At 38.6% G+C, this 12,121-nt stretch overlaps 2 protein-coding genes across 6 annotated transcripts in view; one reads left to right on the plus strand and one right to left on the minus strand.

Annotated features, from left to right (window-relative positions):
• The window catches only part of LOC125451689 (uncharacterized), a 217,046-nt gene extending 213,870 nt beyond the window's left edge, over positions 1 to 3,176 (plus strand). Inside the window, exon 7 of the mRNA XM_048529171.2 lies at positions 3,069 to 3,176. Within this exon, the coding sequence (XP_048385128.1) occupies positions 3,069 to 3,111 (43 nt within the window). The 3' untranslated portion in view covers positions 3,112 to 3,176. The remainder of the gene's footprint in view (positions 1 to 3,068) is intronic.
• The window catches only part of LOC125451688 (ATP-binding cassette sub-family C member 8-like), a 156,669-nt gene that overhangs the window by 74,528 nt on the left and 70,020 nt on the right, over positions 1 to 12,121 (minus strand). For all 5 annotated transcript variants that reach the window (XM_048529168.2, XM_048529167.2, XM_048529169.2 and 2 more), the window contains 2 exons: positions 6,972 to 7,136; positions 560 to 723 (listed from right to left, as the gene is read on the minus strand). In XM_048529168.2, coding sequence (XP_048385125.2) covers positions 560 to 723; positions 6,972 to 7,136 — 329 coding nt within the window. The remainder of the gene's footprint in view (positions 1 to 559; positions 724 to 6,971; positions 7,137 to 12,121) is intronic.

Genomic DNA, 12,121 nt, shown 5'->3' on the forward strand with positions numbered 1-12,121 from the left:
CTACAACACCTGACTAGCCCAACTACCTCCACAAAACCTAACCTATACTTGCAACACAAATGCCCAGGACACAACGGCCTACATTTCAGTGTTGAAAGAGGTAGCTGTAGACACGTTGGGTGCATTGGTGATCATCGCCAACCCTCAACGTACCTTAGGCCCTCAATAGTTTAACCAATTCCTGTCTCATTTACCTGCTACTCTACCCACTTATCATGTGACACAACAAGTAACTCACCTTTCCTTAATCGCTGTCAAAGTGGCTTTAGGAATTTCATATAACTCCTGAAATTCAGCATTTTGGCTGGGAAATTCACTCACTTGTAGGTGGGTGTGCTTAAGGAGCATTAATCTTATTCAAATTTGTTCAAACAGTATTTGGAATCTCTTGCAGAAGTAAATAATAAATAATTTTGTTTTAGGATATCCCAACTTTTTAAATGCCTGATTCCTTGCTTGATATATTTATAAAGAAGGCTTTTAGCAACCATCAGTTTTCAAATACAACATAAGAAAAATCACCGTCTTTACAGTTAGTAAAATTGTTTTGACACTTTACCTGCAACTGGGAAGGAGTTCTACATCATTTACATTGCTTTCATCTGATGTTGCCCCATTGCAATCAGTAATTAAAGAGTCCAGATGGGGTTTGTCTGGGTGGTCTAGAGAATCATTGCAGTTGTTAGAATGATCGGGAAAATCTTTTCCTTCAGTCTGTACAAGCTGTGAAATTCAAGTCAAGAATAAAATGAAAAGTTTGCACTTCATTCCTATAGTAGATCAAGCAAATGACTCCTTCAAACATCCATTAAATAAACAATAAAATAACTCGCATATTGTTACAAACCCAGGTGGTATTAAGACTGAAAAGTCAGATCTCACGCTGAAATCCGATACAATCAATCTTTTTTGTTTTAAATGAAACGCAAGTGTACAATGCTGCAGATTTAGGTTTAAAAACCAAAAAAGTTTATTACACAAAAGAAATGAAGATAATATAGAAAAAAAGTATTTACACCTCACATACATTTGAAGATTTTGAAATACACACAGTAAAAATATAATCCTACTAATCCCAAAAGCGTCCCAGTTAAAGTACTAAAAAAGGAGCAAGAATACCCTTCCCCATCCCACAAGAAGGCTTGACTCAGCGATGGTTTCAATTACTGGCTGTGAGAATCTGAACTCTCTTCCTTGGTTTATCATATAATTGAGCTTAAATTTTCCCAGCTATGAATGATTGTGCCAGGATTTTAACCAAACACTTCTGGTCAAGAATTTTTAAAATAAACTCTTTACATCGTGGTAACTTTCCTTTTTTAACAATTTGAATATATCTTTTCTCTTTGTCAGAAGCTACCAGTTTATAGCTTCAACTTTAGCTTAGAACCCTGCAGAATTACCCAAACTGAAACTTATAAAAATGAACTTTTCTTTTTCAGGCAACAGGTGTTTCCCCCAAGTCCCAAAAATTTCAGAATCTTCTGTTTGAAAGCTTAAAACTGTTATCTTTGTTCAATTGTCAACTCTTCTGGTATAACCAAATTCCATTTTGTTCTTGGAGGCTAGTTTTCTCACAAACTGCTTTAAAATAAATCATATTGGCTCGAGAAATACTTGGAATTTAATCATTAAGCCGCACTAGTCACAGAAAACTCATATGCTACTAGAACAAATTTCAAAAATCCAAAATCAAATCTAAATAATGTTAAAATATGCATAAATCACATATCATACCAATTCAATGTGCAAATAGAATTATACTTAACCAAAATCACTCAAGTCCAACAAGAATGTTTTAAGTATTTTGTTCTATTTACTTAAGTTTTAAAAAATAAATACCCCATCTCAGTCTCCATTTGTGAGATCACAAAACAACAGTGGGTTAGCACGGTGGCTCAGTGGTTAGCACTGCTGCCTCAGTGCCTGGGAGCTGGGATTGAATCCACCCTCAGGTGACTGTGTGGAATTAGCACATTCTCCCTGTGTCTCCTCCAGGTGCTCCATTTTCCTCCCACAGTCCAAAGATGTGCAGGCTAGCTGGATTGACCATGTTAAATTGGCCATAGTGTTCAGGGATGTGTAGATTAGGGGGATGGGTCTGGGTGGGATCATCTAAGGATCGGTGTGGCATCGTTGTGCCGAAGGGCCTGTTTCCACACTGTGGGGATCCTATGATTCTATAAACTGCGTACTATTCAAGAATGTTGTATTTCCAATTCAGTGACCGACTCTCAATATCTGTAAGGGCCTGCAGAAATAAATTTTCTAACATTAATTAAAAATACAGAAAAGAAAATGTAGGGCATTCAGCCCTTTGAACCAGTTCCACCATTCAATGATCTTGAAGTTGATCTGTACTTTAATTGCATTCATTTGCCTTGGCTTCACTGTATACATGAGTACTATTTGGCTACCAAAAATCTACCATTTAAAAATGATTAATTGAGACAACCTGCTATTCTTCTTTGTAGGAGTAAGTTCCATACTTTTATCACCTTTGCATGCAGGGTGTTTCTTAACTTCTCACCTGAATGGACCGGTCCTCATTTTAAGATTATATCACTTGGTCCTAGATTTTGCCACCAGCAGAAAATATTTCTATCTACACGACCAACTCCTTTCAGAGCTCAAACAAAATCATTTAAATTGGTGCCTCACTTTTACATTCTAGGGAGTACAAAACTACTCCATACCAAGTCTCCTCAAGATCAAATCTGTGGGGTCCTGATAATATTCTAATTAATTTTCGCTGCTTTTTTAATGGGACCTGTCTATCCATTCTAAGGCACAAGGGCCATAATGGTATTTCAGATATTATGTAACCAGGCTTTTGTAATGTCTTCACCTTAGTAATCTAGCCCTGTAATCAATTAGGTAGCAATCCATTAATCGTTGATAATTATATTTTGGCATACTTGAACATCTAAATCTTTTTGCATTTCCACTATTGTTTCACTCGTTGACATTTAAGCATTGCTTTCCTCGTAAGAGTCTTTATTCAGCACATTTGTTTCTGCTAATATTTTTCAGAAAATATTATTTCTAATATTTTTCCTACTTTTCAGAAATGCTTGGAGGTTAACCAAGATTTGCTGCAGGCACATGTGAAATGTTGACGTTGTGACAGAAAAGCTGGAGATGAAAATAATGGATGGAGATCAAGCACATCCCAGTACAATTTTCTATCCGACTTCTCTGGTTAGAAAATGAAGACCTTTGTGGATAGGTGAGGTAAAGGTATTGCTTTTGAACAAGACCTTTTGCATTTCAGAGTCATATTCAATGCTGAGTTGAATTTCTATCCTGAACATTATCTCCTCATCAAAGACAGCATAAACTCAATTTGATACGATCACCTATCTGTGCTGCTGCCTCAGCTATTTGCTAATGATACTCTTATTCATCCTTCATCACTTCCAGACATCACCAATCATATCAGCAATTTCAGGAAATGTCCATTATTTCTGGGTGGTTTCATTTAAAAGACATAATGACAACCTCAGATTTCTTCTGTATAGCTTTTATTTCCTCTCACCCTTAAGACAGCCATTCTGGGCTTTTACTGGATAGAGATAAAGCTTGGGAAAAAGCAGAAGAGGACCTAACAGTTCAACATCAAAATTACAGTACACTTTAAGACCACGGGGTCTTCCATTTCAGGCAGATCACTATGAAATTATGGCAGGGCAAGGTTCTTGTTGGCTTTTCCAATCCAAGGATGTCCCTTATAGGCTGTACATTTCTTTAGGATACAATATAGAAGAGATTGATTCACTAAGGTTAATAACTGAATAACCTACAATTGGGCATACTTATAGAGATATATAGCATGGAAATAGACCCTTCGGTCCAACTCGTCCATGTTGACCAGGCATCCTAGATAAATGCACTCCCATTTGCCAACATTTGGCCCACATCTCTCTAGAGCCTTCCTATTTAGATACCCATCCAGATGCCTTTTGAAATTTGTAATTGTGCCAGCTTCCGGCAGCTCACTCCATACACACACCACATGCTGCATGAAGACGTTGCCCCTTCTGTCCCTTTTAAACCTTTCCCCTCTTACCTTAAACCTATGTCCTCTAGTTTTGGACTTCACAACCCGGCGAAGAAACCTTGTCTATTTACCCTACCCGTGCCTCTCATTAATTTTATAAAACGTGTAAAAGGTCACCTCTCAACCTCTGACGCTCCACAGAAAATAGCCCCAGCCTATTCAGCCTCTACTTATAGCTCAAACCCTTCAACCCTGATATAATCCTTGTGAATATTTCTGAACCCTTTTAAATTTCCACAACATCCTTCATATAGCAGGGAGACCAGAATTGCACACAGTATTGTAATAGTGGCCAATTAAGGGAAGGCAATGACCTAGTGGTATCATCACTGCACTGTTAAATCAGAGACCCAGGGAATGGGGACCTGGGTTTGATTTCCACCATGGCAGATGGTGGAATGTGAATTCAATAAATATCTGGAATTAAGAGTCTAATGATGACCGTGAATCCATTGTCGATTGTCGGAAAAATCCATCTGGTTCACAAATGTCCTTTAGGGAAGGAAACTGCCATCCTTAGCTGGTCTCGCCTACATGTGACTCCAGACCTACAGCAATGTGGAGAACTCATAGCTGCCTTCTGGGCAATTAGGGATGGACGACAAATGCTGGCCTAGCCAGTGACACCCTCATCCTCTTGAATGAATAAAGAAAAAAATGCCAATGTCCTGTACAGCCGCAACAAACCTCCCACCTCCTTTACTCAGTGGATACTCCAGGTATGTGAACTAATATTGAGTGCATTCCACAATTTAAAACAGGTAATATTTCAAGAGTTGCGATTATTTCACGGCTGCTATATTTACAGTTTCTTTTGGCTTGTTCTTGAACTAACTTAGCGCTCAGAAGAATCAAGGTCTGACAGCTACACATACAACTAAGCTGGTGGTTTCTTATTTTGGTACATTTTGTCAAGAAGAGGAGATTAGAATAGCCTTGAGGAGCAAATCCAACTTTACCCATTCAACTAGAGTGACATGAAGATTTTATGAGGTAGCTTACTGACGGTTAATACAAGTCGAATGGGATAAGAAATCATTACAAACCCGTAGGCAGCACAACCTTGATCTTCAAGACTTCTATTGTTGCAAAGTTGGGTAGAATACTTGTAGATTGGAATGCAGGAAGTTAGAATTTGGCACTTGTAAAATGTAAGGGGGAAAGCATTGCAAGATCTGTTTAAAAGATGATGTGTTTTTTCTATGCTTAGAGATTTAAATGGATGTCTGCGAGTAGCAGCTTAAAAGTTTACAAGTACACAGATAGCACCTGAATAGAAACATTTGTATCAAATGGCTGTACAGTTAGCAGGCCAAGCAGCAGTTTTTACCAAAGCAAAAGGCTTCTGAATTTAGCCAATTAACCAGGCACATTGATACCACACAGCAATTAAATTTAATTTTGATGGTTTTGACAACAAAGGACAAATCCTATTGTAAGAAATATTGATATGTCATCAAGAGTATTAAAGGAGGGGACAATTGGACAAAGACACCGAGCTAACCGCCACCCACCAAAGCTCACAGCCCTCAGTCCTCAAAAAAGAATCTCTTGCTCTCACATTATCCTCTATGCCTTAGAGAAGGCACTCTCTAAATTACAGAAGTACCAACAGCACAGCTAATCAATATTCCTGACAGAAGAATCAATGGAGAAGGTATTCCTCACAGAAGAACTCACAGATTAAAACACAGAACATTCCGGCAGACATCATCTGGCTGTAAATTTGAGAGACTAAATTAGTTTTCTTTATATAAGTGGGACTTCTATTTATTGGAATAGCATACCATTAGAATCTTGCTTTATTTGGAAATAGTTGGTGGTTAGAACAGATTTATTTGGTTTCTTAATTGTTTAGATAATTTGTTCACTTTTAGAGCTAGTTAAATAAATTGTTACTTGTTGATTTTGAAGTGTGTGTGTCAGGGATTTATTTTGTTTAACAACTGAAAGTTGCTGAAAGGCAGGTTATACCACTTTTCACTCCTTTTACAGATTATAACTCAAAGTGCTCCTCTTTGGGTGTTTCACTTTTAGTTCCCAGAGGGGGTCAAGCTCTGATTTATAACATTATACATCTCTACCCAAGTTATTTCTTGTCATTGATGTCAAGAGGTCAAAAGTTGAAGCAAGGACTAACACTTTCATCAGTTCTCTTTCAGCTTTTGCAGGTCACCCGGCAATTAATAATTAAAGGTAATCTGTCACATTTTTTTCCATGTCATATGATAATACCTTGCTTTCAGGACTTTGCCCAAAATGGAACGTGTGTGCAACCAACAGTTACATTCCATGAAAAGGTTTTTTCTTAGGGGCATGGTTTTATATTAATAAGATGCACAAAAATGGAAGTAGCTGGAGAAAAGGTGAAGATGAAACATCACTGAACTTGAAATGTTAACTCTTTTTTCTCGACAAATGCTGCCAGACCTGCTTAATTGCTCCAAAAATTATACACTTAGAATTCATTTCTGTCTCAACAACAAAGCTTACTTTTGAAAACTTTGATGCAAAATAATTCTGTAGTTTTCAGTTGATTTGCATTTTAAATTCATCATAATAAAACTTTTTTTGGATTAGTTTAGCTGAGGCTACCACTGAAAGAGTTACGCAAGAAGCATTAGCTTTTATGGAAATTTAATTAGAAATACTGCAGGACAGAACAGTATATTTATCAAACTAACGCACTGATCACTGAAAAGACATTTTTCAATTTCCTGTTTTGGTCAGAGGCAACCAGGCATAAGTAAGATCACGTCACTAAGACTTATTTTGATTTAAACTTTTCCAAAAAGGTTTTTCAGAGATGCTGGAAGTGTATAAGCATAAATTAAGAACATTTAATTGCTTTAGCCAAAAAGTGTTAATTGTTATTATTTTTATCTTAAAAAATGCTTCAAGATCTCCTTACTTCAACAGGCATATATCCATTCCGGTCAGAGGTGTCAGGATGAGTCAAGCAGTATTCTCCTTCTTTGGATCCAACAACAGACGCTGTTCGTTTTAGTTCCTCAGCGTTAAAGAAAGATGACAATCGACAAGTGCTCACAACTGCATTCACCATTATTTTTACTGTCTGGAGTGAAGGGGAACAGGAAAAGACAGTCGATTTTTCAGAGGTGGTACTATGATAGAATACACAGTGATAATTACCTAATAACATTTAAACAATAATAAATGTACAAGCAAACGGTTTAGTGGTTGTAAATAAAAGTACGCCTAAATAAGAACAATATTTAACAAATTGCAATTGACAACTCTACACTGCAATTTGCACATTTGTTCAAGAAATGGGGTTGCTGAAGTGACAATACGTCTTAGTCTAGAAAGTCACTCAAAGTCAGCTTGAGAACGCAACTTCACACTGCACCACCCAACAAGATGACCATTTTAGAAGTTCCCAGGTGATGGAGGCCATCAAACATTTCAATTACAACAAAAGGTCAACTTGCTCCTTCAGTTCTTAGCTATCATTAACATTTTTCTACATGTGGACTCTCGGAAACTGCAACTTTAGGTAGAGAGACAGTTGGATATTACGTTTCTGGATTCAGTCAGGCCACAGCTCAAGGGAAAAAGAGAATGGGTGATCAGCAAAAAAGGCCAGGCAGATGGTACCGGAGGCTTTTACTAATTAAAAAAATCAAGTATATAGCCGTTTCAAAAAGAGAAGGGGTGGTTCTGGATTTAGTTTCAATGAATAAATCTAGAAAGGTGGAAGGGTCATTCGTGGGACAGCACTTTAGCAGTAGTGATCACAATTCAAATAAAATAGATCCTTTGCAAACACCTCTAGGAGCTTATAAATTTCAATCAAGTCATCTCTTACACTTTAAAACTCAAGTGAGTACCATCCCAGCCTGTCCACTCTTTCCTCATAAGACAATCTGTGCATTCTAGGTACTGATCGAACCTCATTGAACTGCTTCAACATATTCACATCCTTCCTTATATTAGTTAACGAATAATGTACCTAGTACTTCAGATGTAGTTCCAGTGAATGACTTGTGTGACCAAAGCATAACCTTCCGACTTTTGCACTCAATTCTCCTTGGAGTAAATTATAGTATCCTATTAGATGTGTTAATTATTTGCTGCAATTGCAGATTAACACCTTACATGTATAAACGTATTTAAAAGTCATTCAGCTGTAAATTTTTCCCTAAGAGGACACCAGATGGCTTCGTAATCTCACACTATTGAGGTAATATGCTTTATTATTCTCCTTGCCAAAATGGACAAATCCACATTGTACCACATTACATTCCATTTGCCAGATCTTTCCATTTGCGTCCAGTTCTGGGCACCCTATTATAGGAAAGATGTGGATGCTTTGGAGAGGGTTCAGAGGAGGTTTACCAGGATGCTGCCTGGACTGGAGGGCTTATCTTATGAAGAGAGGTTGACTGAGCTCGGTCTCTTTTCATTGGAGAAAAGGAGGAGGAGAGGGGACCTAATTGAGGTATACAAGATAATGAGAGGCATAGATAGAGTTGATAGCCAGAGACTATTTCCCAGGGCAGAAATAGCTAGCACGAGGGGTCATAGTTTTAAGCTGGTTGGTGGAAAGTATAGAGGGGATGTCAGAGGCAGGTTCTTTACGCAGAGAGTTGTGAGAGCATGGAATACGTTGCCAGCAGCAGTTGTGGAAGCAAGGTCATTGGGGTCATTTAAGAGACTGCTGGACATGTATATGGTCACAGAAATTTGAGGGTGCATACATGAGGATCAATGGTCGGCACAACATTGTGGGCTGAAGGGCCTGTTCTGTGCTGTACTGTTCTATGTTCTATGTTTACCCATTCACTTATCGTATCCATATCTCTTTGTACCCTCAAAGTTGTCATCATGATTTATTTTCCTATCTATCTCTGTGCCATCAACAAACTGAGCAACTATTTTGTATTTAATTTTCAATCCATTCCAATATGCTACCCCTGCACCACGAGCTTTTATTTTCCAGTTTCATGTCTGCTGTGTCTCTCTGTTTTTGAACAAAGGAATTACTTTCACTATTTTACGATCCAACAGAACCTTTCTGACTTGAGGGAATTTTGGAAAATTAAAACCAACACATCAACTACATCATTAGCTAATTCTTTTAAGACCCCAAGATGAAGTCCATCAGGATCTGGGGACTTGTTAGCCCATAACTCTAACAACTTGTTCAATGTCAATTCCCTGGTGATCGTGATTTTCTTGAGTTCCTCCCCCGCTTCATGATTTAAAGCTATTCTGGAATGCTGTAGAGAACCCAGTGCAAAACACCAGTTTAATTCATCTTCTATTTCATTTTTCATTCTTAATTTCCCAAATTCACCTTCAATACAACCATCACTGACTTTCTTAACATCTGTAGAAACTCTCATCATTTGTTTTTATATTTCTCACTAACTTTCTCTCATACTCTAAATTTTCCCTCATTATTAATTTTGATCATACTTTGCTTTTGTAAAAAATTTCTGTCAAGGATTCTGACCTGCCATTCATCTTTGCATATATCACCAACAAAATCACAGAATTAACACAGCACAAAAAGAGGCCTGCACACTTTTTCCCCCTTTAAACTTGATGCTACCCTTTTTAGTTAACCATAGATAATGGGTCATCACCAGAATGCTACTGATTTTAAAACGTCATGGGGTCCAAGGGAAAGTTGCTAAGTTTTGATCTAAAATTCTGAGTGACAGAAACTAAAGGCTATGATTGATGAGTGTTTTGGGGATTGGACCGCTGTTTCAAGTGCATTTCCACAGGACTCAGTACTAGGTTCCCTGCTCTTCATGATAAATGTCAAACATTTAGATTTAGAAGTGAAGGACCTGGTTAAGGAGTTCACAGATAATCAAAATTGTGGCCATATTGTGAAAAATAACTGGACTAATTGGCCTTGGTGAAATACTCCCCTTTCAGACAACATAACAGGGTTCTGACAGCTCATCAACACAATCATCAGACCATAGACATCAAGAAAATTAAAAGATAAATGATGGGCAATTACCAACAATTAACAATAATCATGTCAATCAAATCAAAGCTGACATCAGAAAGGACTTCATTCATTTGGATTGTTCCATTAATATTTAGACAGTCATTGACTAAGAGCTCAAAGTGAAACTAAGTTTAAAGAAAACCATTAACTTTTAACTAACTGAAAAAAGACATGAAACAGTAAAAAGCTTTTCATGAAAGCAAAGCTTTGGCTCTACAACACAAATGTGCTCTACACTCTACTAAATAGTTGAGACACTTGTAACTTGAAAGACTGTTAAGAAAGGAAACTGAATGTCTTTTACACCAGATGTCTTCAAAGGGTTCTGGACATCACTAGAGGCATTTTATACCTAACAATGAAGAAAAGCTCAGAACAGCCTCTTGTTTTATGCATTATCTGTAAAGACAGCCCAGCTGGCTTTAACATGTCACTTGACTTTCATGATTATGGCCTGCCCATCAGATCATGCAATGGGCTCCTATTGGGAGTAGAACAATGACTGTGGTGCCAGACTGTCAGCGGATATCTCTAGTCAGACAACAAAATTTAGGGCAGTGTAAGAACATTGGCTATGGACAGGCGAAAACTAGAGTACTTTGTCAGCCTTAGACTTGAGCACGAGGCAAAGTAAATAGTTTTCCATTTCTTTCCAAATTTTCTGCAAATCTGCTCCACCTAAACTTCCCCACTAGTTGATGGTCTGTAGAATACACCAAGTAACATATGGTCATTCAGATGATACTTGCATTTATATTCCCCTCAAGCTTCCTCTTTTCTTTCCTTCCCTAAGTTTCTACATAGTTCTCAAATTTCTTTCCTTTACAGGTTTACGATTCTCCTTAAATTGCATTACACTAATTTCCCCAAATACACCTTGTAGTAACGGGTTTGATATTTTCAGTCTTTGACTGATCAAGAAATTTGTTCTGAACTTGCTATGTGGTTTCTTGTATTCTATATTAAAGGCCAATGGTTCCACTTTTGCCCAGTTGAAACCATTTAAAAACTGAAAGAACTACGGATACTGTAGATCAGGAACAAAAAAGAGAAGTTGCTGGAAAAACTCAGCAGGTCTGGCAGCATCCGTGAAGATAAAAAAAAATCAGTTAACATTTCGGGTCTGGTGACCCTTCCTCAGAACTGATGGTAGCTAGGAAAACGTTGATTTATATGCAGAAGGTATGGACGGGGATGGGGTAATAAGTTAACAATAGGATAAAGGATGGAGCTCAAAGAGAGAAGAGCAGTTGGTTAGGCAAAGGAGTTGATAATGATTTGGCTAGGGGGGCGAATAGTTGTTAATAGGGACTGTTAGTGACTAAAAATACATAGCGTGTAATTGCAGGCTATGGGATAACAAAGCTTGGTGTGTGGGGTAGCAGGCTGGGACATGGAAAAGTTTAGGCCCTAAAATTATTGAACTTGATATTGAATCTGGAGGGCTGCAGGGTCCCAAAGTGGAATATGAGGTGTTGTTCTTGCAGCTTATGCTGAGCTTCATTGGAACACAGCAGTAAGCCCGAGACACAGATGTTGGCCGGGGACCAGGGTGGTGCTTTAAAGGGGCAGGCAACTGGAAACTCATGGTATACTGTATAATGTGGTATACTGCATCCACTGTACCCGGTGCGGCTTCCTCTACATTGGGGAAACCAAGCGGAGGCTCGGGGACCGCTTTGCAGAACACCTCCGCTCAGTTCGCAACAAACAACTACACCTCCCAGTCACAAACCATTTCCACTCCCCCTCTCATTCTCTAGATGACATGTCCATCATGGGCCTCCTGCACTGCCACAATGATGCCACCCGAAGGTTGCAGGAAGAGCAACTCATATTCCGCCTGGGAACCCTGCAGCCATATGGTATCAATGTGGACTTCACCAGTTTCAAAATCTCCCCTTCCCCTACTGCATCCCTCAACCAGCCCAGTTCGTCCCCTCCCCCCACTGCACCACACAACCAGCCCAGCTCTTCCCCCCCACCCACTGCATCCCAAAACCAGTCCAACCTGTCTCTGCCTCCCTAACCGGTTCTTCCTCTCACCCATCCCTTCCTCCCACCCCAAG

The sequence above is a fragment of the Stegostoma tigrinum genome, chromosome 5 (assembly GCF_030684315.1).
Source record: "Stegostoma tigrinum isolate sSteTig4 chromosome 5, sSteTig4.hap1, whole genome shotgun sequence".
Taxonomy (NCBI): Eukaryota; Metazoa; Chordata; class Chondrichthyes; order Orectolobiformes; family Stegostomatidae; genus Stegostoma; species Stegostoma tigrinum.